The sequence below is a fragment of the Mus musculus genome, chromosome 1 (genome assembly GCF_000001635.26).
Source record: "Mus musculus strain C57BL/6J chromosome 1, GRCm38.p6 C57BL/6J".
In the NCBI taxonomy this organism is placed as follows: domain Eukaryota; kingdom Metazoa; phylum Chordata; class Mammalia; order Rodentia; family Muridae; genus Mus; species Mus musculus.
The window spans coordinates 106361710-106389425 of NC_000067.6; the positions used below are offsets into that span (position 1 = coordinate 106361710).

Sequence of the window (27716 nt, forward strand, 5' to 3'; positions counted from 1 at the left end):
TAAATCTCTTGAAGGGGGTTGCACTGGAGCATGGAGACCACACTGTTAAAGAAAACTAACTACTCTCTCTGAAAAGCTTTCAAATGCCAGAAGCTCTTGCACTGCGGCTGGAACTTCATGCCCACCTGTCCCCTCATGCCCATGTGTCCCTTCATGCCCACCTGTTCCTTCATGCCCACCTGTCCCCTCATGCCCACCTGTCCCCTCATGCCCACCTGTCCCTTCATGCCCACCTGTTCCTTCATGCCCACCTGTCCCTTCATGCCCACCTGTCCCCTCATGCCCACCTGTCCCTTCATGCCCACCTATCCCCTTCATGCCCACCTGTCCCTTCATGACTACCTGTCCCCTCAGGCCCATTTGTCCCTTCATGCCCACCTGTTCCTTCATGCCCACCTGTCCCTTCATGCCCACCTGTTCCTTCATGCCCACCTGTCCCCTCATGCCCACCTGTCCCCTCATGCCCACCTGTCCCCTCATGCCCACCTGTCCCCTCATGCCCACCTGTTCCCTCATGCCCACCTGTCCCCTTCATGCCCCCTGTCCCTTCATGCCCACCTGTCCCCTCATGCCCACCTGTCCCCTTCATGCCCCCTGTCCCTTCATGACCACCTGTCCCCTCAGGCCTATCTGTCCCTTCATGCCTACCTGTCCCTTCATGCCCACCTGTCCCCTTCATGCCCACCTGTCCCCTTCATGCCCACCTGTCCCCTTCATGCCCATCCTGTTCCCTCATGCCCACCTGTCCCCTCATGCCCACCTGTTCCTTCATGCCCACCTGTCCCCTCATGACCACCTTTCTCCTTCTTGACTACCTGTCCCGTTCATGCTGGGATGTTTTTCCTGGCTTGAGTTTGCAAAGGCTTTATGGGTCCTGTTATAACTGTTGTGAGTTCATATGTTCACCTGCCGTATTGCATCTAGAAAACACTGTTTCCTTATAGACATCTACCACCCCTGTTTCTTACAGTCTTTTTGTCCCCTCTTTCACGATGATCCCTGTGCCTGGAGGACTGGATGTGCTTTGCATGTCCCATCTAAGGCTGGGCCCTTACAGTGTCCTATTCTCTGAATGTTGGCCAGTTATTATACCAGGTGTTTGTGCACTATGAAAATGGCTTATTTCCTTATGGAAGATCTCTGTGGTGGGCACCTGGATGTGTCCACAAACTGATGGTGACCCTGTGCACTGAGCACTCCATGCCTGGTTGTAGCACCTGCATAGCCTGGTATCTAGAGCTATGGTATCTTCTGTCCCCACCTTGTCCTTCCTGTCCACTTGGAGGATTTGGAACCTGATTGAGGCTCGGTTCTCTCCCTGTCCTCAGCTCTGCATTGTTCTCTAACTTGTGCTTCACAGTAAGTGGAAGGAAGTGAGTTGGGTTATCTTCAGCATACACCTGTTGTTTGTATTTACCCATTGTTCACACCATCCTCTGGTAACCATAGCAGCATTCATTGTCTTTGCTGCTTGTTTGAGTGTAAATCTTCTTGAAGTATACTGTAAGTATGGGAAAGTACATAGCAAAATCCTAAGTGTAGGACCTGATGACTTTCTCAGAGTAAACACACTTGTATAACTAGCACTCAGTCTAAGGAGACCGAAATATCAGACAACCTTTCCTTGTATTGACTCCCTCCCACCTGTGGGTGGTAGCCACCCTGACTTCTCTTACCACATAGTATTGTCTGACTGGGACTCTATAGCAATGAAACTGTGAGGTGTATCCAGCTGTGTCCAGCTCTGGCTGGCTGCTTTCACCACTGTTTTTATGAGAGCCAGCCCTTGATTCAGTAGTTGTAATTCTTCATTCCTGTTGCTACCAGTAGTCTATTAATTGCTACAGGGTAGATAGATTGCCTCAAATAGCCGTGTCTATTTGACAGTAAAATGTTGTACAGCCTCATGGAAAAGGAGCACATGACCTCAAGGTTTAGTTGTATTGTGATCTGAGTTGTTTTTAGTATAAGAAATTCTTTGTTTTAAAAATAAGCTGTGGGCTGGTGAGATGGCTCAGTGGGTAAGAGCACCCGACTGCTTTTCCGAAGGTCCAGAGTTCAAATCCCAGCAACCACATGGTGGCTCACAACCATCCGTAACGAGATCTGACTCCCTCTTCTGGAGTGTCTGAAGACAGCTACTTACTCACATATAATCAATAAATAAATCTTTAAAAAAAAAAAAGCCGTTACTGTTTTCTTCCCTAAGTCAGATTATTAGCATTACCTTGGCCATTCTCTACCAGCTATAAAAAGAAGCATTTCCTGTGATTTTTGCATTTTAGTAAAAGGTGATTTGACTTTGTGTTTAATTCCAGATAGCTAATATGTTCAACATAGCATGTTATATTATGTAGGCCAGGGATCAATACACCAGCTGAATTAAACTCCCTGAAGCCAGGACCTGTCTTTGTTTGTGTTTCTAAACGCAACTCCTACCTTTGCCTGCTCATGGACCTTCTGGATTTAATGAAGGAGCTGAACTAGAGCTCTATCTTGTTAATGGACTTTCCTGCATTGTGTCTCTGCAGCCTGAGATTCCTGAATGCATCTGCAAACAAACTGGAAACCCTGCCTCCAGCCACACTTTCTGAGGAGACGAGCAGTATATTACAGGAGTTGTACCTGACAAACAACTGCCTCACGGATAAGTGTGTGCCCTTGTTAACAGGGCACCCCCGTCTGAAGATCCTACACATGGCCTATAACCGGCTTCAGAGCTTCCCGGCAAGGTAACAGGGGCTTGTAAAGTGCTGTCCTTACATACATATCCACAGAAGGGGGAGGAGTCACAGAAGAAGCTTGACCCATGGGAATTAAAGTATGTTTGCTCGTTCTCCTCATTTACAGTTATCTGTTATGTAAGCTAAAACCAAAAAGTATTCCCTTACAACTGCATTGGTTTTTCTAATATGAGTATATCCCAAAACCAAACCACTAGAATGTCCTTAAGATTTTCCAATGTGTTTTTAGTAGTTTTCTTTTTTTCTGTTGCTTCTCTTTAGCTACCGAGTTTTATTTGAAAAACAAAAACTACTGATGTTGTGTTTAAGAGTTGGGATGTAAGATACAATTTGTAAAACACAAGAAAATCAAGAAAGAAGACCAATGTGTGGATACTTCATTCCTCCTTAGAATAGGGAATAAAATACCCATGAAAGGAGTTACAGAGACAAAGTTTGGAGCTAAGACAAAAGGATGGACCATCCAGAGACTGCCCCACCCAGGGATCCATCCCATAATCAGCCACCAAACCCAGACACTATTGCATATACCAGCAAGATTTTGCTGAAGGGACCCTGATCTAACTGTCTCATATGAGGCTATTCCAGTGCCTGGCAAATACAGAAGTGGATGTTCACAGTCATCTATAGGATGGAACACAGGGCCCCCAATGGAGAAGCTAGAGAAAGCACCCAAGGAGCTGAAGGGGTCTGCAACCCTATAGGTGGAACAACAATATCAACTAACCAGTACCGCCAGAGTTTGTGTCTCTAGCTGCAATGTAGCAGAAGATGGCCTAGTCAGCCATCAGTGGAAAGAGAGGCCCATTGGTCTTGCAAACTTTGTATGCCCCAGTACAGGGGAACACCAGGGCCAAGAAGTGGGAGTGGGTGGGTAGGGGAGTAGGGCGTGGGGAGGGTATAGGGAACTTTCAGGATAGCATTTGAAATGTAAATGAAGAAAATATCTAATGAAAGAAAGACAGAAAGAAAGTAAGGAAGCAAGCAAGCAAGAGAAAGAGAGAGAGAGAAACAGAAAGAGAGAAAGGAAGGAAGGAAGGAAGGAAGGAAGGAAGGAAGGAAGGAAGGAAGGAAGGAAAGGAAGGGAGAGAGAGAGAGAGAGCGAGAGAGAGAGAGAGAAAGGGAAGGAAGGAAGGAAAGAAAGGAAGGAAAGAAAGAGTTGGAATGTAGGGTGACTAGAGAGATGAGACCTGTTGGTTTTTGAGAAGGACCTGGGTTTGGGTTTCCAACACCCAAATGACTGCCTATACTCCAATCCCAGAGGATCCAGCACCCCTCTTTGACCTCTAGAGATGCCATGCGTGTAGTGCACACATGCATATGCAGCCAGAATATACATACCCATAAATATAAATTATTAAATTACCTTTGAACAAAGTGTTGGCAGTTGAATCTTACCAAGTAATAGTACCCTGCTGGGTAACAGTATCAGTACTTCTAAGAATACATTTCTCTAGAGGGATAGAGGGAAGTTTTTCTTTATTGAAGATTACATTTTTATTTTATTTTTGGTTTTTGGAGACAAAGTTTCTTCATATACCCTTGGGTGTCCTAGAACTAGCCCTGTGGACCAGGCTGGCCTCAAATTCACAAATATCCACTTGCCTCTGCCTCTCCAATGCTGAGATTAAATGTGTGCATCACCACTGCTCAGCAATATTTAGTTTTTAGATAGACTTTTGTTCTTACACGTATTTATACACATACGGGGGGAGGGAGATGATTCGGTGGCTAGGAGTACTTGCTTCTCTTTCAGGAGACCCAAGTTTTGTTCTCTTTTACCCCAAATCTGGCTTAACCACCATAAGTTCAATTCTAGGAGAGTGGACACCCTCTCATACAGACATATACACATAAACAAGCAATGAAAAATTTAAAATATATTTAATAGGATTTTGTTCATATTTACTACCTAATATAAACTGTTGTAAAAACCTAGTAGTAGCAATTTTTGAGATTAATTTGCTATAGAGTTTAGTAAAACAGTGCATTTGTAGTTTTAAATTTATTTATGGTAATTTTTAACACTTAGTGAATACTATCTACAGTTAAACTACTTGTTCTTTTTTTTTTTTTATTTTATGGAAAAAAACTTGGCCTGTAAAGCAGAAACCCTTTTGTATTCACACTTGGTTTAAGGAGGTAGCCCACTACATAAAGTGCTCACAGGACAAGCATGAGGGCCCCAGTTTGACTCTTCAGTGTTCACATGAAAGCAAGCAAGCTGACTTATGACTGTGGCCCCAGCCCTGGGAAGACTAGCTGACAGGTCCCACCTACTGGCTGTCACACCTAGCCAATCATTGAGCAATATGTTCAAGCAAGAAGTCTTCAGGAATTTTTGTTTCCTTCATAGTAGGCCACTAACCAAATGACTATCTTCAAAGTTGCAGTGGAGAGGAGTAGAGAAAGATCCACTGTGACCTCTATTCACTACCACATACATGTAACTAACACACACAGAGACACACACACACACACACACAAGAAAATTTGATGTAGCTCAAGGGTAGAAAGCTTGCCTAGTATGCAGAAGGCCCAAGATTCCCTCCTCAACACCACAGAAAGGAGGAAGGGAGGAAGGAAAGGGGGGGAAAAAAGACAAAGATTTAATGGTGACCTCAACAAACACAAAAACTGCTCGACATTGTAACAGTTTGCTCTGAGAAGGTTCGAGTTTTTAATCTTTCTGTTTGGTAGAGCAATGGTATCCTGTCTGACTCTGCAAAACCCCATATACTGAGTTTGTCCATTTCATTGACATTTATCTTACAAGGTAGGATTTGGAAGCAAACTCTGACCTTCTGGTCTTCTGCAGGTCAGTGCAGCTCAGCAAAGGCATCAAATCAGCAAACATCCCTTCTGCTGCCCAAGGCTACTTCCCAGTCTGTTGAAGAAGGAGGGGATATGTTGACTTTGGTTTTGCTAATAGTGGTTCATTCCCATCCCCCCACCCCACCCCCCATACATTTTTATTTTACTGTGGAATGCAAAGATAATGCTTTGGGAGTGAGCGCAGTCACAGTCATACATAGTAATGTGAGTCAAAGGGCTTCTCTTGTCTGATTCTAGACAGTATCTATGTGTGAAAAGCAATCATTGGCTCTGGGGCTATGCCCCAGTTACCCATTGCAGGTGTCAATCACCAACATGAAGATTACAAAAGATTTTTATATACTTGGAAGAATATTAATCTTGCGATGATTTCTCTCCTATAGGGTTATAATATGTATTATTTCCCTAGAAACTGTACTCCTGAAAGACTTTCTATCTCCTTCAAAATAGACCACTAGCCCGATAGTTGGGAGCAGGCTCCAGAAATGAAGCCATCGCTCAGCCACCTCTGTCTGTGCTGAGAAATGAAAACTTTTCCTTCCTTGGGCCTAGTTTTCATACCTTCCTTCATTTTTCATACCTCACGACCCATTGATTTCTTCATATTTCTTCTAAAATGTGAGGAGCAACATAGTAAAACATATAGGAATTCCTGGTGTCATAAAATAACTGCCTCATACTCTATATTGTTACTTGTTCTATAACCACAGAGCCTGGTAGATATGTTTTATGATATTAAAAGACATGATTTAATAGAAAACTTATTGTTATATATGAGGCATATGTTTATATCAAGACAAGAAAGAGATAATCTTTAGCATTTGAGAGGAGGTGACACAGCAATAGTGTTTCTTGATGCATTTTTCAATGTTTTGGGACAAGTGGAACCATGAGTAGATAAAATGGCAGGTATTAAATTCATGACAATTGTCATAGTCCCTGGCTGTTCATCACCAGGGTGGGAATGGATCTAAGGACTGAGTGCTGTGAGGTGGACTTGTTCTGCCCTCCACACTGACAGACGGTGTGAAGCTCTGCTTCCTGAGTCGTGCCCTAGTTGCTCACTTGCATTATTCAAATTAGAGATGGCTGAAAAAAGTTATTCTTAAGTAAAATGCTAAATTACATTGAAATATGTAACTAGAGTAAGGTTGAGGCGACCCATCTACATAGATGATTAATAAGACATGGACATAGTTTCTTTTGCAGCCATCGTGAATAAGGAATGAAGGAGAGGAGATGTTGTATGGCTTGCTCCTCACCCCTGCTTTGTAATCATCCATGGTCCCAGACAGGTTTGAGTGCTGGCTCTGAGGCCAAAAGCTTACTCTGCATCTTCTCTGCATCTTCTGGAATATTCATCTCCAACACAAAGAAGCCATGTCCTTATCCTAAGCTCAAAGCACTTAGTGATTATCATTGACTTTTGACCCATTTGACTAGGATCTCCACTGGAATTCAGACTATGTTGTGTAGTAGTAAAAGAAAATTTCAGAGGAAAAGAACCTCCATTTTCCTTCATGTTGTTACCTTAAAAGTTGAACTTAGGTGTTTGTTATGTGAGAAGAAAGGAAATGGCAAAACATTTTGTTACTCAAAAGCAACAGTGAAAAGCTTATAAAAATCATTATTATAAGTGAATCTTTAAAGTCTATTTTCTCATTGTGCCTCTATATTTAAATTGTCTTATAGTTAACTGATAATTCTCCCATCCATTTCTTTTAGTAAAATGGCAAAACTGGAGGAACTTGAAGAAATTGATATCAGTGGGAATAAGCTGAAAGCCATCCCCACAACAATCATGAACTGCAGACGCATGCACACCGTGATTGCTCACTCCAATTGTATCGAAGTCTTTCCTGAAGTTATGCAGCTCCCAGAAGTCAAGGTATGAGGGTGATCATGGACCCCAGGCTTGCAGTCAGCAAAGAGTTTCCTTCGCACACACGGTGGAGGCTGTGCTGTGGTGGCTTTCACGCGGCAGGATACGCCATCATGAGACTTGACAGTAACCTTGTTCTGCTTGGTGTCTGTGCCTGACTTAATATCACAAAACTCTTAAGTGTAGAGAATTCCCTCTTTTGCTGTGGACGTTTTTATTTGTTTGCTTGCTTTTTAAATACAAAATACAAACAGCTAAAGGCCATGAAGTCCTAGGTTTCACTTCTTACATCTTAGTTACTTTGTCTACTGTGGTAAATCCCTGGCAGAAGTAGCTCACAGGAGAAAGAGCTGACGTTAGCTCACAGCTCACACACATTCTGCAGTAGGAGGAAACCCAGGCAGCAGAGGGGGAGCCTCAGAGGGACTGATGACTGATGCTTGTGCTTAGCACGCTCTCTCTGTTGTGTGCAATCCAGGATCCCCTGCCAAGGGGGTGGCTTACCCACAAGTAAGATGGGTCTTTCCATATCAGTTACTTTAATGAAGATAACCCCCACAGGTTTGCCTGGAGGCCCAGCGCACTGAAACCTAGACTCTGTCCAGGTGACAATGAGCACTGACCATCATGACTTAGCACTAGGAGGGTGACAAGAAGAGGAAATAGGAGTAGACATTTAGTCTCAGATTTTAACTATATGTTACAAAATATAGTCTTACTGGATGAAAAACTAATCCTAGCCTAGCTTTTTCCTTAGATTTCTGAATTCAGGTCAGTGCTTTTTGTTTCTGTTGAGGTCCTTCATTTTCTGCTCTTGTTTCTTTAACACACTCTGCACCTCCCTTTGAAGGTTTTATTTTCATTTTGTGTGTATGAGTGTTTGTCTATATATGTAGGTGCTTCTTAAGAATAAAATGCATCCGTGTATGCCTGGTGCCTGTGAAAGCCAGAAGAGGGCCTGGATCCCCTTTGAATTGCAGGTTGTGAGAGCTGCATGGCCGTGCTGAGCTCCAGAGCCTGGTCCTCAGCTGAGCAGCCAGTGCTCTTGGCTGTGGAGTCACTTCTGCAGCCCTGAAACCCCCTTTGCTTCCTACTGATGCTGCTTCTAAATTCTTTTTCCTTTGCTTTGTTTTCATCCATTTTCTTTTGCTGTAGCAGTTCCCATTTCTAGCTCCTCCATTGTGAACAGATCCAGTAATTATTGACTTCAGGAGGCAAGTGGCTGGCATTTGAGTATAGAGCAAGGATTTTTTTATGTACCCAAATTGCTGTTGAAAAGAATAGTTTTGTTTTATAAGTCTAAATGGGTATTTTATATATCATATATATTCATATGATATATATTTATATATCATATATACCATTTATATGTATCCCATATATATATATATATATATATATATATATATATATATGTGTGTGTGTGTGTGTGTGTGTATATATATATATATATATATATATATATCATACACAATAATAACAAGTTTTAAAATAGGCAATAGAGCTTATTTTGCTGTGAAGATTTTCATAGGTTTATTAATCATTTGAACCAGGAATTTTCTTTTGGAAAGTCGAAATGTATCAATATACCATATATAGATACATATATATGGAGAGAGAAAGATGATATATGCGTATATAATTGTATATATATAATGTATGCACAATAATAACAAAGAGTCATACCATGAGATTCTAGAGAACAGAGGACAACTTGTGTGGAGTTGGTTCTCTCCTTCTACCTTTACATGGGATCAAGAGACAAAACCCAGGTCATTGAGCTTGCAGGGAAAGTGTTTTTACCCACAGAGACACCTCTCCAGCTTATGCACTATAAAATCTACTTTTAGTACAAAAATAATAGTTTTAATATTGAGCTTCATAATCTAAATTTTATTTATATTGTTCCTTAAAAATAAAGCACAGTGTTAGTTGTGATATGTTTCATAAAGGTGTTATAATCATTGCAGTATATAATTATAAAACTTAACAATTTGAAAGGGTAAGATCATGGCTCATTTAGCTATTTTTCTTCATGTGACCTTTCTTCCAGACTTCAAAGGCAATTGTCTATTCACAACTTCCTAGATAGCATTAGTTTTTGTGGGTGTGTTTTTTTCCTGTTTGTTTGTTTTTTAAGACGTGGTCTCATGTATTTAAGCTGGTCTCTAACTCACTATATAATCAACTAGTTTGCAGTCAGCTAGTGAGGAAAAACATGTTCAACATCACAGCATGGGTCCTAGTCCATTGGTGCCTGACATGTCCCAGAAACCAAGTTGGCTGTGATGCTGGCACTTGGGTCTCCCTCATTGGGCCACTGAACTGCATAAAGGCCATGTTAGTAATATAGCAGTTTTGCTTCAAAACATAAATTTTCTGTTGAATAATTTGGAAAGGTAAATTACTATAATATTTTGTGGAATTTGATTTTAAGCAAGTGAAATAGGTTTTCAGCAATTGGAACTTAGCCAATACAACTTGAACTCTGGGGTTTCAGCCTCACATCAGCAGATCCTGTTTGTCAGGTTCCCATGTGTCTTTTTGACTCTTGAATATAGCTTCCTGCACTCTGTTCAGAAATCATTCTTGAGTATGTGTTGTGCACTCCATGGACATGCTGTGTAAGCTCTTCCTTGAGTAATGGACTCTAAGTTATTTTTAATCAGTGGCTATAAGAAGCTGAAAATGAATAGACTTCCCTCTGAATATAGATCTGTTCTCAATCAGAAAGGAAGGCAAGTAGAAGCTCAGTCAGCGGTATAGTTCAGTCTGGCTTAGCTGTGCCAGGCAACCCGTCTACTGTTCTTGTCACTTATGTACAGTAAACAGAGTATGCACTTCCTTGGAAAGACCCCCAAAATCTGGGGAGAAGGCTGAGTTCAAGTGGATAGGAAAAAAGATAATGGAAAGCAGCTAGGTCAAGATGCAGTGGGTCGAGTGGCTAGACTCATATATTTGAAGTTGGGGCGGCTTCTGTGATGTGCATCCAGCAGACGGGACCTGAAACCAGCATCTGAGTCCTGGAAAGCGATGCAAGAACAATCATTTAGGAAATGTTGTTCTGACAGCCAGAGAATGTGGTGTCAGTTCTTGTTTGGGGCAGAGCACCTTCAAAGGGCTTGGGAAAGAAACAGCAAGCACAACATGGCCATGAAAGCCACTTTATTTTGGTCTCCCCAGGAACAGAGCAGCAGGAAGCTTGAGCTCCCATATTCTCACTCTTATAAAATTGGGGCATTCTGGCTGGTTATGTTTCCATCTGCTTTTAAACTCTAGTTCCCCTAGATGCTTCTGAGTTCGAGACTATGCCCTTTCCCACAAGGCTGCACCTCTTCTTACAGAGTAGATAAAAGAGAGCCTGGATGACAAACTAGCTCCTTGTATATACATATTCAGCACCTGCTTACAGACAGACACACTTGTACAGAGGAACACTGTGGGTGGTCCTCGGGGGTGACTGGGAGGTGGCCTCCTCTTGCTCTCATTGCCTGGGTGAACACAGTGAGTTCCTGCCCTGTGGAATGTGGAAGACAGCTTAGGGTGACCTGAGAGTTTCAGATCTTTTTTAGTCAAGAATCTCATGTTCACTTTATGTTTGTCATTTTTTTAAATACCAATTATTCTTTACTCTACTATGAAAATATTGGTTCTCTTCATGAAAACTGTAGAAGACTCAACCAAAGTCTGTAGACGCATGTGCCAGGTGCCCTATAACATCGTAACAGACCACCTATAGCCAATACAGGTATAGACACAAAAAGTATAGACATAAAGACACTGGTCTGATATTACCAAATGCATTTCCTTCCATTCAAATTTTACTATTAATTTTTTATTTCAGGAAATCTAGTATGTAGAGAAATTGAATGCTGTTTAGAAGAGTATGAACTTTTAAAAAACAAATATGTACCCTGTTTGTAATTTTTATCAGTTTAAATTATTGTAACTAAATCCAAAATCTACTCGAGAAAAATCGGTGAAGTTAGTACACGTCAATTGAAAAGGAAGGCTACCTACAGACTGAGTTTCATTACCTATTAGACTTGAATCCAAGTAAAGTCAATACTATACTTTGGCTTCTGGTCTTACAGTGAAACGTGGGCTCAGATGGGTTCAGTCAGTAAAATTTCTATAATCTAGCCATTGATTCTAATGTAGGCTGATAAACATTCCTATAGTGATTTCAGAACTCAGGGTGTTTGTGGTCACATAGTCGTCAGAAGGTACAACTGGATGACAGAGAAGGTTTGCCTGCCCACCTGGTTCTCTGACCTAGTCAGTTCTATCCCCCACTGACTGGCTGATATCACTCCCAGCCTGATGATACAGCAGCCCAAGGCTCTTTTCACCTTCTGTGTTCTTGCATTATGACTCTTTCCCTACATGTCTGATAGACGTTCAATGGATAAACTTTTAATTACAATTTGTATGGTATGTTTTGATTATACCCTCCCCAAATCCTTCTGGATCCTCCCCACCTTCCTACCCAGCCAACTTTGTTTTTTCTTTCTCATTCTTACTTTCAAAAATAGAAAGAAATAACAGGAAACAAAAAGAGGGGGAAACCCCACAAAAACAAAAATCAAAACAAACAGGCAAAAGGCCAATAAGGCAAAAAAGTGTGCACTACAACAACGCAAAATGAAGCAAAATTCCACAAAACTACCATTAAGTTTGTTCACCTCTGAGGACATGGCTGGCCTTGGAGTGTGGTTAATTCCCAGTGACACTCCACTAGAGAAAATTGATTTTCCCTTTGATATTCTTTGTGACCAGCTTCTTAGTTAACAGTGGGACCTGATGTCTACATCCCCATTTCAGTACTGAGATCCCTTCTGACTTGAGCCTATCTGGGTCTGTGCCTGATGCCACAATCTCTATGAGTTCATATGTGTATTAGTCCAATGTGTCTGAAGAATTTCCTAGGTATTATCCATCCATTCTGGCTCTTACAATCTTTCTGCCTGCTGTTCTGGATAGCTCCCTGAGCCCTGGGGTGAGGGATTTAATAAAGACATCCCCTTTAGGACTGAGTGCTCCAAAGCCTCTCACTCTCTGAACATTGTCCAGTTGTAGGTCTCTGTGGTTAATTCCTATCTGCTGCAAGAAATTCTCTAATGTGGTTGAGTGAAACACTGATCTATGGATATAGCAGTATATCATAACGAGTCATGTATTTCTATCTTCCTTGAGCAGAATAATAGTTGTAGGCTTTTCCCTAGGCTAGTCACCTGTCTAGTTTCAGGTTCTTGCCAACTTTGGCAGTGTTAGGTATGGGCCCCATCTCATGGAGAGGGCCTTAATTACATCCAGTCAAAAAGTGGTTGGTCAGCATCCTCTGCCACTCTTACAGCACCATGCATGCAGGCAGGCTGATTTGTAGATGGGGATTTGTAGCTGGATGGCAGTGATGATTGGCTTTCTCCTCCAGGAGCATGCAGAGTACAACCACCCAGTACCATGAACACTCGCCACCAGCACTGAAGCTCAGAGCTAGGCACCAGCTCAGACTCTCTGTGGTTGATAACATACGTGTTTTCTTCAGCAACAGAGACTTCCCATCAAATTGTGGGAAGTATTAACTAGACTACGATGTTTGGGGGGCTCCATTGGACACCTTTGGCCAATAGACTGTAAAGGATGTAGCCAATTCCTGGCACTGAAGTTTTACTTGGTGGCATAAGATGTCTGGTCAGAGTATTGGTGCATATCATGTGGTGACTCCATTTAGAGTCCTTTCATGTTTGTCTACCTTTTAGAAGGCTTCTATAAGTAATAGGCTTGCAAATGGTTTTCACATGGCCTTTGGTGTTAGGTGTCCCATACCACATTCCCTCCTTTGCCCTTTCTTTCCAGTCCCTCTCTCATCTAACCCTCCTAGTCTCCCTTTTATCTTTTAATAACACTGTACTCTTTTTCCCGTGCTGTGGAAGATCCCCTCCCCCCACTGATCTCTTACTAGGTACATGACGTCTGTGGTTATTCAGAGTGAAACACGCAAACCTAAAGTTTAAAAGCTAGCATCCACATGTAAGAGGAAGCATATAACATTTGCCCTTTTGGTTCTGGGTTACTTCCCTCAAGATGACTGTTTCCTAATGACGTTCATTTACCTAAAATTCTATAATTTCCTTTCCCTTAACAGCTGAATCATTTTCCATTGTGGGAATGTTCCACCTTTTCATTATCCATTATTAGTTGGTGGCTATCTAGGCTTTTTCCAATTATGAGTAGAGCTACAATGAACATGGGTGACCGGGTATCTCTGTAGTAGGGTGTGCAGTCCTTTGGGTATGTGCCCCAGAGTGGTATAGTTGGATCTTAAGGTAGATCTGTTCCCAGCTTCCTGAGGAACTGCCTCACTGGTTTCCATAGTGGCTGTACAAGTCTGCACTCCCACCATGCATGAGGAAGGATTCTTTTTGCCCATATCTTTGCTTTATGCTGTCATTTATTTTGTTGATCTTGGCTGTTTTGTCTGGTGTCCTAGTAGCTGATAGCTAAGGAAGCCAACTTTTTTATGTCTTTTTTATGTCTGTCTAGGCTTTGTGTTGCATCTTTTGAAAACTCTGGTTAGTTCTATTTCCCAATTTTTAAATTGGGTTATTTGTTTTCTTATTGTCCAGGTTTGTTTTTGTTTTTAAAGTTCTGTGTCTTCCTTGTCTTTTGTTTTACATTAAGAAGGTCCTTGGGGTTCATGTTAATGAGGGCATTATAACCCTGAAGATCCAAGCGGGCACAAATACAAACCATGGGAAAAGGCTTAAGATTTTTTCAGCTAATCCTTTATCTTAAGTGCAGAAGTAAACCTTAATGGAAAAGATTAATTGTGGAGTCAAAAAAAGTGAAAACAGTTTATGTAGCCAAGACCTTAAATGTCTGTGGCAGAGCAGTAGGCAACTGCCTTTTTATTGACCAGTGCTCATCTGCAGAACACAGGATGTGGAACCTACAGCCTCCCCAGATCGTTTTTCTTGTTTCCATCAGTGTGTAGATCTGAGCTGTAATGAGCTGAGTGAAATCACGTTACCAGAAAACCTGCCACCTAAGCTGCAGGAGCTAGACCTGACTGGAAATCCACGCCTTGCCCTGGACCACAAAAGCCTGGAGCTGCTCAAGTGAGTATTGCAAAGCATGTGGTCCCTCATGTGTTCACTTGCAGTGGGGTTTACAACTTCATAGACATTTGAACAGGGAGATTCTTTTGACTTAGTAGCCATATACACAGACAGAAAGTAGGCAGAAAGAGGGTACCATCCATGGTGGGAACATAAGTCACAATGAGCCCTGGTCACATGACTGTGATGCCTAATGCAGATGTCATTGAAACATTTTGAAAGAGAGACATGATGTGAAGGAAGTTATTAGAAACTAAAATCTGGTTCCTTTTTTAAAGAACAACTGGTAATGCAAAGTAGTTACAATTCGATCTTAAGGAGTTTTCATCCTTCTCAAGGGAGTTCAGGATGGATGTTGGTAGTGTGACTGGTTGAAGTTTAAGGGTAGCCTCACTAGAGAAGATGCCACTGTCTGAATATTCATTCCAGAACTCCAAAATAGTTAATATAACTGGATGATTTGTGTTTCACAGATACTTTACAGCCATTAGCATTCTGATGTCAAGATGCAGAAGTAATCAGAAAGGTCTTTATAGTGTGATATTATACAAAGGAAACTTATGAAAAGATTTGTACACGTTATTCTTTTTTCCAAAAGAAATATGCACACATTCTGCCTGTGAGTACCTGCACATGCCTAAAGCACACTCCACAGGATAGGTTCCAGGTATTAAAGGTGCTCCTATTCTCCTTTAAGTAGTAGGATTTTGAGAGGGATCTCTGCTTTCTCCTTTGTACTTCTCAGACCTTGCATTCTTAAATGGTGGCCCAGTGTAGTCATTGTTTCTGCCATATATTCTTATATGCAGATGGATTTTTTTTTTCTGGAAGTCATCTGACATATGTTAGCCAAAAAACTGAAAAGATGAGAATTTTGGTGAATGGACCATTACTAATCTTTTTGGGTAACACAAATCAAAGCTTAAAGACCAACTTTTTGGCTAGAATTCATCTGGTCTAATTAATGCTTACTTGCTGGCTTTTTAAATACTTAATAGAAAACTAACTTGGTGTATAACTGAAGAATGCTGCCTAAACAAAGAGTCCCAAGGAAGCCATAGGGACCTGATTTTTCTTCACTGTGTATGTGGTACAGCCTCAATCCCTCAGTCCACAGACTGCAGTCTTCCGCATGTCCTGTAAGCTGCTGGGATGGCTGGCATTATCCCTCAGATACTCAACAGCGAAGAGTACCATGAAATAGCTACATATAAAGAATTTGATCAATGCCTGGCATGATACCTCAGAGACAAGAGGATTGCCATGAGTTCAAGGTCAGCTGAGGCTACACAGTGATTTATAGGACTCCCTTAGCTATACAGTGAGAAAACCTGTTTCCAAGAGATACCAAAAAAAAAAAAAAAAAAAAAAGTATCAAGAATTCTCTATGGATTAGCTATTTAGAGAAAAATTATACCAAATAAATTTCAGGTAGATTAAAAAGTTAAATATGTAAAATAAAATAATTTGAATGTATTCATAAGCTAGAAATTATTTTTTATGTCAGAAATAGTTGAGGGACTTGCCGTGAAATCAGTATATGTGACTAACACACACACAAATTTTACATGCATTTTTATCAACTCCTACAACTACTAAAAGTAAATCTAAAACAAAAATTACAACTGGGAAAAAATACTTGAAAAACTAATTTAAAGCACTGACATTATTAGTGGATAGTACTCTTGTGAGTAAAGACTGTCCCCACTTGGCTGGAAAGACAGCGGAGTAGTTAGGAGTGTATGCTGTTTCTGCAGAGGAGCAGGAGAGCCGATGACATCAGCAGACACCTGCACACATGCTAGCTAATGCATGTGCACAGAAACAGACTTACAAATAAGTCTTCTCTTTTTCAAAAAATGTTTTCATTCAAAAATAGAAAACGAGCCAACGACATTAATAGTTAACAAAAGAAATCCAAAATGTTAAAGCTTATTAGTATATTAAGAAAAAACAAATATTCAAACACTTCAGATTGGCTCTATGACAGAAGCAGGGCTTAGTATGGAGTTCTTTAAAAGTGGCCAACTCGTTCTATCAGGACTTTGAAAACAGTCATGTAGGTTAGGGGTTTGTATACTAAAACTCTTTTTCCTTCATTTTTTCTGTCTGTTTTTTTTTTGTTTGTTTGTTTGTTTGTTTTTTTTTTAACCCTCAACCTCCAACCTCTCCCTGTGGTTCCTTCTAGATGCACTCATACCTTCCAATCCCTGAAACTCTCTGGGGTTTAAATAACTCATCCACTCGGATAAGCCCAGGTGTGGGGCCATCCCCTGGAATGTGGTCAGCCTGCCATCCTGTCAAAGAAAACTGACTTTCCCCGAGAAGTCTCAACTGTTCATAGATCCTCAGTTCACACTTTCATTTCAGAAAGCAGCTAATGTTTATTTTAAGTACAGAGATAATCATCAGGATATGTCCAGTTATATTTGCATTGAATATAAAGTAACTTGAAAAAATTTGTGTCAGAATATAGACATATATGTTGAACATAGAAAAATATGCTGAACCACTATAGATGATATAAATGCAAGATGATAGATAGATAGATAGATAGATAGATAGATAGGTAGGTAGATGAATGATAGATAGATAGATAGATAGACAGACAGACAGACAGACAGATGATAGATAAGGGGTCCCACAGTTATATTTGCATAAATGAAATCTGGTAAGTGTCTACAGTGAGCATATGTTATGAGAGTGACTGGCCTTCTGTGGTGAAGGCGTTGTGCACTCAGACTTAAAAATTAATTACTAAGGATGAATCATAATACTGAAAATGCTACCTTCCGGTTATACCCCAGAGTCTTCTTAGTAACTCCGGAGAGTTTCCACATGCTTCTGTGACTAGGGTTGTGCTTGTCCAGGAACTGGAGTGAATCCATTCGGGAACTCTCCAGGGCTCAGTCCCTTTCCAGATGTCAGCGTGGTAGACAGTCCACACAGCCATCTTCTTGGGAGGCTACTTAGTTACCTAGTTAGCTAGACAGGCAATTGCTTCATTACAAAAGATTTTTGAATGAGGCAGAAACACTAGTATTTTTTGTATAACTATTTGAAAATGGAATTATTTCTGTGAAAATTCTTTGATCTATAAAGATTATCTGTCTGTGGAAGGGCACCATTAGTAAGTAGTCATTAGCTGAGAGAGAACCCAAATCTCACATCTTAAAACATGGAGTGAACTAGTAATTCATTAATGTAATTTTACATGTCTCTTGTGTGGCTTGTACTCCTAATGAAGACACTGAAAGACGGAGGGAGTGGTGAAGCCTCAGTGATGTGCGTTGGCTATTTAAATACATGGCATGGACAGGATTGGGTTTGTAGTGAATGCCAAAGACATCACACAGCTATGAATTTGCTCTTTTCAAGTTTGAGTGCCCAGTTCATGGTGTAAGAATTATAAGCTAACATGACACTTAATTTCTGTTTGCTTTTAAGTTTAGTTTTATGTATATCTGTACTTCATATTAGTGTTAGTGTTTGTGCAGGTACTCACAGAAGCCATAGGTCACCCTGGTTCCTCAGGAGTCATGCACTTTTTTTCTTTTTAATTGAGACAGGGTCTCTCACTGGGGTCTGGGACTCACCATTAGGCTAGGCTGGCTGACCAGGGGTCCTGTGTCTATCTTGTCAGTGCTGGCATTGCAACTTTTTATGAAGACTCTAGGGGTTAAATTTAATTTCTGGGCTTGCACTTTCCCACCTGAGCCATCCCCCTGCTCTCTTAAGTTGTATTGTTTACTCACATTGTGTGGATATGTAGTGTACAGTCTGCCAATATCTAACTGATGCTCTGCAGTCACTGTGAAAACAGTCTTTGTGCCACAGCCACACCCTTGTTCTCATTATCAGTGTAAGGCACCTGAGGAGCAGGTTCCTGATGCCCGTAAATATTTCATTCACTCGACACAGCAGAGGTGGAAAGTGGGGAGTGCTTAGCAGTGTCCTCTCTCAGGTAAAGGCAGCAGATCTCCCTCGGCTGTCCCTAACGATTCCTGCGGCTCTTTTTGCCCATAGTAACATTCGCTGCTTCAAGATTGACCAGCCGTCAGCAGGAGATGCATCAGGAGCCCCAGCAGTATGGAGTCATGGTTACACTGAAGCATCGGGAGTAAAAAACAAGTATGTTGTGTGAAACTTTGGACTCAAAAATGCCCACTGTATGCCTCTTTTCTTGGGTAGGAGACTTGCACCCTTGGGTATGATGGTGCATCCTTGTGTTCTGTGGAGTTTCTTAGAGCATGTTTCTGCAGAGTGAGGCTCACTCCTCAATGTTTAAGCACCAGGCTGAGGACCTTCTTGGCATCACATACTCTCTTTTTGTTAGAGATGTTGCTAGGATACAGTGTAACTGACACATTATATCTATGTAAGCCTCCAGTGTTTGGAAAAGGCCTAAGTATTGAAATGTATCTCGGCTCCTTTGAAAAGCCCTTTATCTTTCTGGGAAGTCTGTTTACCAAGAGAGAAATAGCTGATTGTCTATACTCAAGATCACTTACATTGCTGACTGTAATATGCCTACATTCTCAACTAGCTTGGCAGCCTTTGATCTCAATTCCCTGTCATGGCATCTGCTTCTGCCTCTAGTAGCGATTCATTGGAATTTCTTTTAATAAACGGTTTTCACCAGTCACCTTCCTTTAGCTATGAATGCAGATTTTCCTGATAATGCAATCAAGCTGATCAGACTTGCTCACATTGTATGAAAGAGGTACTGATGATTAGAAAAGCAGAGACCTATAAATTAGAGTAGTCATAATTTCTTTGGCTAAGGTACAAGAACGCAAAGTATTGAGAGTAATGAATGAATACAAAGTGGAAAGTGATCCAATAATAAGCTTGTTAAATCATGGGCATAGTTAGAACCAGTCAGATAAAGCAACATTCCCATACAGGCCTATAATTCCCAGATAGTGCCCAAGTCCAGAAGCATGGAGCTCCCCCTGGAGCTGGTGTTACAGGGGGTCCTGAGCCCCACCAGCTGTGCTTGGTGGCAGCTAAACTCCAGTTGTCTACAAAAGCAGTTTGTATTCCAACTGCTGAACCATCTTTCCAGCTTTGGTTATTTCTAATAACCATGGTCTTGTATTTCTAAGATAAACTCCACAAGTTTATCATATATTGATATTTCCTTATGCTTTGGAATTCCATTTGCTGGTAAGTTGTAGAAGATGCCTGTGTTCCATGATGAATGTTGATCTGCATTTTCGCACGTCACTTCCTGGTTTTGATGCCACAGTAACACCAGCTTCAGAGATTTTGAAGTTTGTACAGAGTGAACTTTAGATCCTCCTTAAATGTTTAGAGGACAATACCAGCCACTGGGTTTGGAATTTTCTTGTGTTTTTCATCAAACATTTCATTTAGCATATGAGCTATTTTCTTTAGTATCTGCTCTTAAATGAATTTAGTAATTTATACATTTCAAGGAATTTGTCTATTTTATTTCCTTTTCAAATGTGTTGGATCTTGAGGTAGATAGATTCCAAGCTTTCCGAGGAACCAGCACACTGATTTCATAGTGACTGTAACATTGCATTCCCACTGTCAGTGAGCAAGTGTTTCTCAGTCATTTGCATTTTCTCTTTTGAGAACTGTCTGTCAAGTTCTGTACCCTATTTTTTGTTTTTGTTGTTGTTGTTTTCTTGATGTACAATTCTTTTAGTTCTTTATATATTTAGATAGTAACCATCTATTGGATGTGTCGTTGATAAAGCTCTTTTCTCATTCTGGAACCTGCCAGTTTGTTTGAATAATGTTGTCCCTTGCCATATAGAAGCTTTTCAGTTTCATGAGGTCCCATTTGGTAATTGTTCTTACTGCTTGTGCTATGTTCTATTCAGGAAGCTGCCTCCTGAGTTCAAGACTTTCCCCCAGAAGAATAATCTGAAGTTTTCTTTGATCAGATTCAGGGTATCTGGCATTATGTTCAGGTCTCTGATCAGTTTGGAGTTCAGTTTTGTGTCCAGTGATAAATATGGGTATATTCCCACTCTTCTACCTGAGCCATTCAGTCTGACCAGCACCATTTGCTGCAGATGCTGTCTTTGCTCCAGCGTGTATTTTTGGCTTGTCAAAAAATAAAAAATAATCTGGTATCATCAATCCGATTCCATATAATGCTATTTTCGTTACTATAGTTCTTTGGTACAACTTGAAATCTGGGATGGTGATACTTTAAGTGGTTCTTTCATTATTCAAGATTGTTTTAGCTGTCCTAGGGTTGTGTGTGTGTGTGTGTTTTATATGAAGCTAAAAATTTCTTTTTATTTCTATGAAGAATTATGTTGGAATTTTGATAGGAATTGTGTTGAATCTGTAGGCTGGTTATGGAGGATGGCCATTTTCACTATATTAATTCTACCATCCCTGGGCTAGGAGATCTCTCCACCTCCTGATACCTGCTTCAGATTCTTTCTTCAGTTTCTTAAAGGTTTTATGATTACTAGTCCTTCCCTTGCTTGGTTAGAATTATCCATATACATAAGTGTGAGTGTGTGTGTGTGTGTGTGTGTGTGTGTGTGTGTGTGTGTGTGTTGAGGTTAATGTAAAAGGTATTATTTCCCAGATTTCTTTCTCAGTCTATCATTTGCATTTAGTAAGGCTTCTAGTTTTTGTCTGTTAATTTTATATCCTGCTACATTGCTTAAAAATGTTTCTAATCTATAGAAGTTTCCAGGTGGATTTTAAGGGTCTTTTCAATTTAAAGCTGTATCATCTGCAAATAAAAATATTTGGCTTCTTCTTTCCCCAAATTTTTCATTTTCAGTTTGGGTTTTCCTTGGTGATTCTATTTCTGCTCTCATGTCTTGAAATGGTTTCATTATGCATTCCACTGTGTATTTTCACAGCCTTCCTGGGGTGATTTATCCATGTCCTCTTTAAGGTCCTTGAACATATTCATGGTACCTATTTTGAAATCCTTGTCTTGTGCTTCATTTCCCAGGGCCTCCTGTAGCAGGCTTTCTGGGCTCTGGTGAAAGCATTCCATCTTGGTGTTCTTGTTTGTGGTTTTCCACTGGTGTCCAGGCATCTGGAATTAGGATGACTGAGGTGATTCTGGGTGCTGATATCTGGTCCTGTCTTTGTTGGACAGGACATTCTGTTCCTTGGTTTCTGCTGCCCTCTCTGGATCTTAGGAACGTGTATGGCTGTAGGTTCCCTGGTAGAGAATACTTCTGAAGGTCATCGAGTGGCCAAAAGTAATAGAGATGAGCTTGAAATAAAGCCAAGAATGGCTGTGGGAAAGAGCTAAGGTATCCTGTCCACATCCAGAGGTGGGATCCCCAGGGAGGATGGGCAAGTAGGCTGCAGTAGAAAAGGCTATGTCTGGAGAGTCAGGGATGGTCAGACTAGGAGGACCCTGGGTCAGAACAAGAGCTGGGTAGAGTTGAGGTGCAAAGGGGTACCTGCAAGCTGTAATCAGGCTGCTACAGGACTGAGGGTGAGAATAAAAACAGCTAAGCTAGGTACAGGGAATGGAGGTAAGTTGATGGAGGGTGGGAGAGGCTGTTACAGGGCTGGGGTGAAAGTGATGAAGAGTAATGTAGGAGGCCTCCTGAATCCCAGTCACATGTAGCCTCTGAGTCCCAGGTAGCAAGTGTTCCTAGGTACCTGGCTAGAAGGTAGTATGCTGTGTTTAACTTTTGTACTTTAAACCTATTTTCCTCTTTGTATTTTAAATGCTCTTTTTTATAGTCATCATGTAGTCATATCTTGCTTTTTTATCTGGTTTGATTTTTCTGGGTTTGAAGGTAATTTTTAGGTCTTTTATGTATATCTAGTGAAGATAGCTTAAGTTTAGATTTCAACTTACTATTTGTTTATTCTTTGTTTTCTTTCTTGCTTATGTTTGTTTGCTTGTTTTCAAGACAGGGTTTCTCTGTGTAACAGAGCCATGGCTCTCCTAGAACTCTATTTGTAAGTCAGGGTAGCCTTGAGTTTACAAGATCTGCCTGCCTCTGCTTCCCAAGTGCTGGTATTAATATGTGTGCCACCATGCCCGGCTTGTATTGCTTAGAGTGTGTATTGCTTAGAGTGTGTGTGTGTTTGTGTGTGTGTGCGTGCATGCGTGCGTGTGTGCGCTTGAGCACATGTCTTTATACAATAATCTTTTACTTATTACAGCTTACCTCCAATCACTTCACAACATTAGAAACATCTCAATTTCTCCTTCATCTACCTGTATATTATATTGCCTTGTGTTTTCCTTTCTAATTTTTTTTAATATTCCAAAATGAACTGCTAGCATTTTAGCTTAGTCTTCTGCTTTCTGAAGTAGTGTTTCTCAGCATCAATACCATAGGCAGTTTGAGCCAGCTATAACACAGCAGAGGAGGAGACATCCTATTTATTGTGGGGTGTGAGCAACATCTCTTGCTTTATGTATGCACAGTCCCACTGTGGCAAGAAAACACGTCTTTCCCACTTGTCATTACAGTGTACTTTATTGTTCTGCAGAGATCAGATCTCCTTTGTCCTGCTCTTTGTGTTTCTGCAGTGAAGTGTTCAGGTGGGATGCTCTTTATTGTGTGTCTGAAATGTCATCAGCCATCACTTTCCCAGGCTGCTCTTCGCTGGCTGGGAATCTAGACTGTACGTAGTACTTGACAGAAGCCCTTCTGCAGTCATGTCCTTTGTGGTTTTGCCACAAGCCGTCTGCTTCCATGCGTGCCTCTGTACCGCACCCTGCCTCCCTCCTTCGTGGTTTTTAGTGATTTGATTCTGTTGTGCCTTAGTCAGTCTTTTCTGTCGCTCTTGCTGTAGAGCTCTTGTTGAGCTTCTGTAGCCACAGGTGTATAGCAGTTGTAGCTATAATGTGTAAAGTTCCTGCGTGTCTTTTCGAGGCTCGTGCTGGCCCCTATATTAAACTGTTTGGTTCCATCCCCCACACTCTAGTGCTGACTCTTCCTTCCCACTCTGTTTCCCTTGGCTCTTGTTTGGTGGTTCCTTGGTCTTTCCTGTGCTTCAGGCTGACTTTGAACTCCTGCTTCTCTCACTTCAGCCTTTCAAGTGCTAGGATCACAGTCCTTCGTCACTGTGCCTGGCTTCTTGGGTTTATTTTGGAGACAGATCCTGCCTTCTAGAGCCCAATGGCCTGGTGTTCCCCATCAGACACTGTGTCTTCTCCTGTAGCCTCTGTACTTTCCCAAGGAATTAACAGGGCCGTCAGCAGCAGCTGGATGCTGGAGCTCCCCACATTGTACTTGCCACTCCTTCTAATGTGGCTGTTCTCCTTAATAATTGTATGATTGTGTAAGTTAGATGTTATATCCTAATATTATTTCTCATGTCTCTTACTCTCCTTTCTTCATTGCCATTAAAGGTAAAATTGGAACTGGAGAAATGACCCAGCAGTTAAGAGCATCTATGTTCCCTTTGCAGATGGGTCAAGCTCAGTTCCCAGTTTGACTTCCAGCCCCCATGTCAGGCCACTGAAAGCAGCTGTAGCTGCAGTTGGGGCAAGGGTCTGAAGCCTCTAGTCCCACAGGCATCTGGACACATATGCACAACCCTCACCCCCACCTCATACACATAGTTAAAATGAGTGCTTTTAAAAATGTAAAACTAGGGTCTGAAGAGATGGCTCTAGTTAAGAGCTCATGCTGCTCTTGCCAAGGACCTCGGTTCAGTTCTAGCACCTGGCAGCTCACAACCACCTAGAACTCCAGACAACAGGCAAAACATTCACAAATGTAACACTTGAAAATAAAGAACTAAAATTTTTAAACTTTAAAATCATTTTAAGAGTACTAAAACTGGAGGAGAAGGGTGAGAGATGGTATTAGTCAGTGATGCAGACAGTCCAGGCTCTGTTCACCCAACCTCCTGGAGACAGGGTGGAAAAGACAGACCAGAACATTGAGGGAGAGAAGGAGGAAGGGAGGGAGGGAGGGAGGGAGGGAGGGAGGGAGGGAGGGAGGGAGGGAGGGAGGGAGGGAGGGAAAGAGAATAAATGAGTTATGTCGAGCATAAGAAGGAAAAGATGAATGGGCTCATCACAAAAGTGTTTTTACTCTGCAGGCTGTGTGTCGCAGCCCTGTCTGTAAATAACTTCCGTGACAACCGAGAGGCCCTCTATGGTGTGTTTGATGGAGACCGGAATGTGGAGGTGCCCTACCTTCTCCAGTGCACCATGAGTGACATTTTGGCTGAAGAGCTTCAGAAAACGAAAAATGAAGAAGAATACATGGTCAATACATTCATAGTCATGCAAAGGTAAATGGCTATTTCCTCCTTCCCCTCCATCTCCTCCTCTTCCTCCTCTTTTTCTTCCTCCTCTCCCTCCGCCTCCTCCTCTGCCTCCGCCTCCTCCTCCTATTTTATTTATTTATTCTTGCTCTTGTTTGATGCTTCTCTCTTACTAGAAAAGCTGGTGCCTTGTGATCACAGTGCACATGTGGCTGAGTGCTGCAGCTGCTCTCAGGCTTCACTGTCAGGGATGGACTGTGCTTCAGTTTCCAATGCACGGATACTCCTCCTTAAGTCAGTGACAGAGATCTCATTTCTCACAGAACTGAGCGTTAGTGGCCTCTGTTGGTAACATTTTCATCGTTTACAATACCCAGCCTCCCCCAACCAGAGGAACACCATAGGCTCCTTAGATTGTCTCATGTGGGATATGGAATTTTCTCTGGAATGCATCATTTTTCTCCCAGTTTGTTGGCCATAGGAAATGCTTTCACTGGTTTGAAACTGAATGGGTCAGATTTTAGACTTGTTTTAAACCATTGTTGTATGCTACCCTCTTTCCCTTATTCAGTATTGATGTAAGTATTGCTAACTTCTGGGCTGCTACCTCCCTCTTACTGTGCCTGCACCAGAGCTTCAGGTCACTGCAAGAACTAGCCCATGCCACTTGAGCTCTCAGGGTCATGTGCTACGAGGGTTCCTTCAGTCAAAAATTTTCATTCTTTTGTCACCTTGTGGGCTTTATGGATTGTAAAGGAATTGCCTACTGAAGAGCAGACCCTGCTCTTATAAGATCGATGGTGATGAATATCCTAGTCCTTTGACGGTTATGGCAGCATTGATGAGCTCTCTCCTTTACTTCCTCTCCCCACGGGTAACCTGACAGAGATGATGGCTGGGTACCAAAATAGACAGTATCTACCTGCTGTGGAATGCTGCCCTGAGCAGCCTCCACAGTTATGTCTGCCTCACGCACAGCCAAGGCAGGCAGGTTTCTGGCTCTTGCTTCCAATGCTCCCCTTATCTGCCAAGTTCCTAGTGGGTGCAGACAGCAGTTGACTAGCAAATAGTCATTGTTCTAACTACCTTATATGTCCTGATGTTCCCCCAATGAGATATGCATTGCTGCTCTTCATATCTTGTTTGTGAAACCAAACTGCATAGAGGTGAAGCAAAGTACCCCCCAGGCCCAGTACAGGCAGAATCCTGAGACCCCATGGATGCTCTGGCCACCAGACATAGTAACTTGGCTGCTTTCAGCCACCTCCTTGTCCCTGAAGTCAGGAAATATGATACACACAGACAAAGATGCACACATATACACATACCATGTATATGTGTACACACACACACACACACACACACACCATCCACATAGGCCTCTAGCCTACAAATTTCTCACCAGTCGTTGTGCATTTGAAAGTCATGCTGCCTTAGAAGCATGCACCAGTCAGATATGGTCGTGGAATCCTATGACAGGCCGACCTGCAGTGTCGTCTTTGTGACTTTTGTCTGTTAGTTAACAGGTTATAAGACCAGGCAGCACTTCAGTCCTTAGAGTAACTGCCTATTCATTGTGCCTAGCTCTCAAGGGTGTGTGGCTAGGTGTCCCTGGTTTCCGTCGCTTCTGTCCCCAGTTGTCTAACTTATATTCTGACAATGCTTCAGAGTCTTTCCTGCCCTCATTAGGCAAGAGAGGCAGTTTTTCCTTTTTGTTTCTGTTTTTTTATGACTGTCATTATGGGAAGTTTGGAGGAATGACCATTGGTTGGACATGTGATGAGAGTTCTTTGCTCTTTATGATGGTCAGTATTTATAGGGGCTCCAAATATTCAATAAGTACACAGGTTAATTGACAGCGGAGGATAAGGCAAAAACACTTGGTGTTTGATGCCAGAATGGTGTCCTATAGCTGTCATAGAACAAATAGTGCTGATCAAGAGAGTCTCGGCTGGAGCTGGAGAGATGGCTCAGCGGTCTATACTCCTCTTCAAGAGGACCTGAGTTCAATTCCCAGCAACCACATGGTGGCTCACAACCATCTGTAATGGGATCCGATGAACTCTTCTGGTGTGTCTGAAGACAGCTACAGTGTACTCATATTAAATAGATAGATAGATAGATAGATAGATAGATAGATAGATAGATAGATAGATAGATAGACAGACAAATAAATAAATAAATAAATCTATCTTTTAAAAAAAGAAAGTCTTGGCTGCATGGACAAGAATGGCAGTGAACATCCTCTAGAAGAATGGTGATTCTAGCTTATCATACTTTTATTTGTTGAGTTTTGTTGTTATCTCTTAGAAGCCTGTTCTTTTCTAATGAGAAACAGAATGAGAGTGGATATAAATGGGAAGGGAAGGAGAGAAGAACTGGGAGAAGTAGAGGGAGGAGAAACTGTAATCGGGATATAGTACAGGAGAAAAGAATCTATTTTCAGTAAACGAGGAGAAAATGAAAATAAATAAATAAAAGACTTTTTCTAAATTCTCAGTGCTACACTGAGTGTAGTCCCACCAGTCTGGAATAAAGACTTTGTAGTCCCACCAGTCTGGAATAAAGACTTCTAATAGATAGATAGATAGATAGATAGATAGATAGATAGATAGATAGATAGATAGATAGATACTTCTGATAGATAGATAGATAGATAGATAGATAGATAGATAGATAGATAGATAGATAGATAGATAGATAGATAGATAGACAGACAGACAGACAGACAGACAGACAGACAGACAGACAGATAGAATGGTGGTTAGGATAAGTGTGCAGTTCATGCATAGATACTGTGTTTGTACCTATTCAGATTTTTGTGGGAATAGAGGATTTGGAAAAGTGAGTGGGAAAAGAAGCAGCCCTTTCTTGATGGTTTGGAATATAGTGCTGGGCTGTATAACTGATGCAGGGCAGCAGGCTAGACAC

General features: G+C 41.5%; 1 protein-coding gene across 1 annotated transcript in view; it reads left to right on the plus strand.

Annotated features, from left to right (window-relative positions):
- Phlpp1 (PH domain and leucine rich repeat protein phosphatase 1) overlaps window positions 1–27716 on the plus strand; it is a 222377-nt gene that overhangs the window by 189841 nt on the left and 4820 nt on the right. The window contains exons 11-15 of the mRNA NM_133821.3: window positions 2532–2732; window positions 7305–7467; window positions 14452–14582; window positions 18609–18713; window positions 24618–24812. Coding sequence (NP_598582.3) covers window positions 2532–2732; window positions 7305–7467; window positions 14452–14582; window positions 18609–18713; window positions 24618–24812 — 795 coding nt within the window. The remainder of the gene's footprint in view (window positions 1–2531; window positions 2733–7304; window positions 7468–14451; window positions 14583–18608; window positions 18714–24617; window positions 24813–27716) is intronic.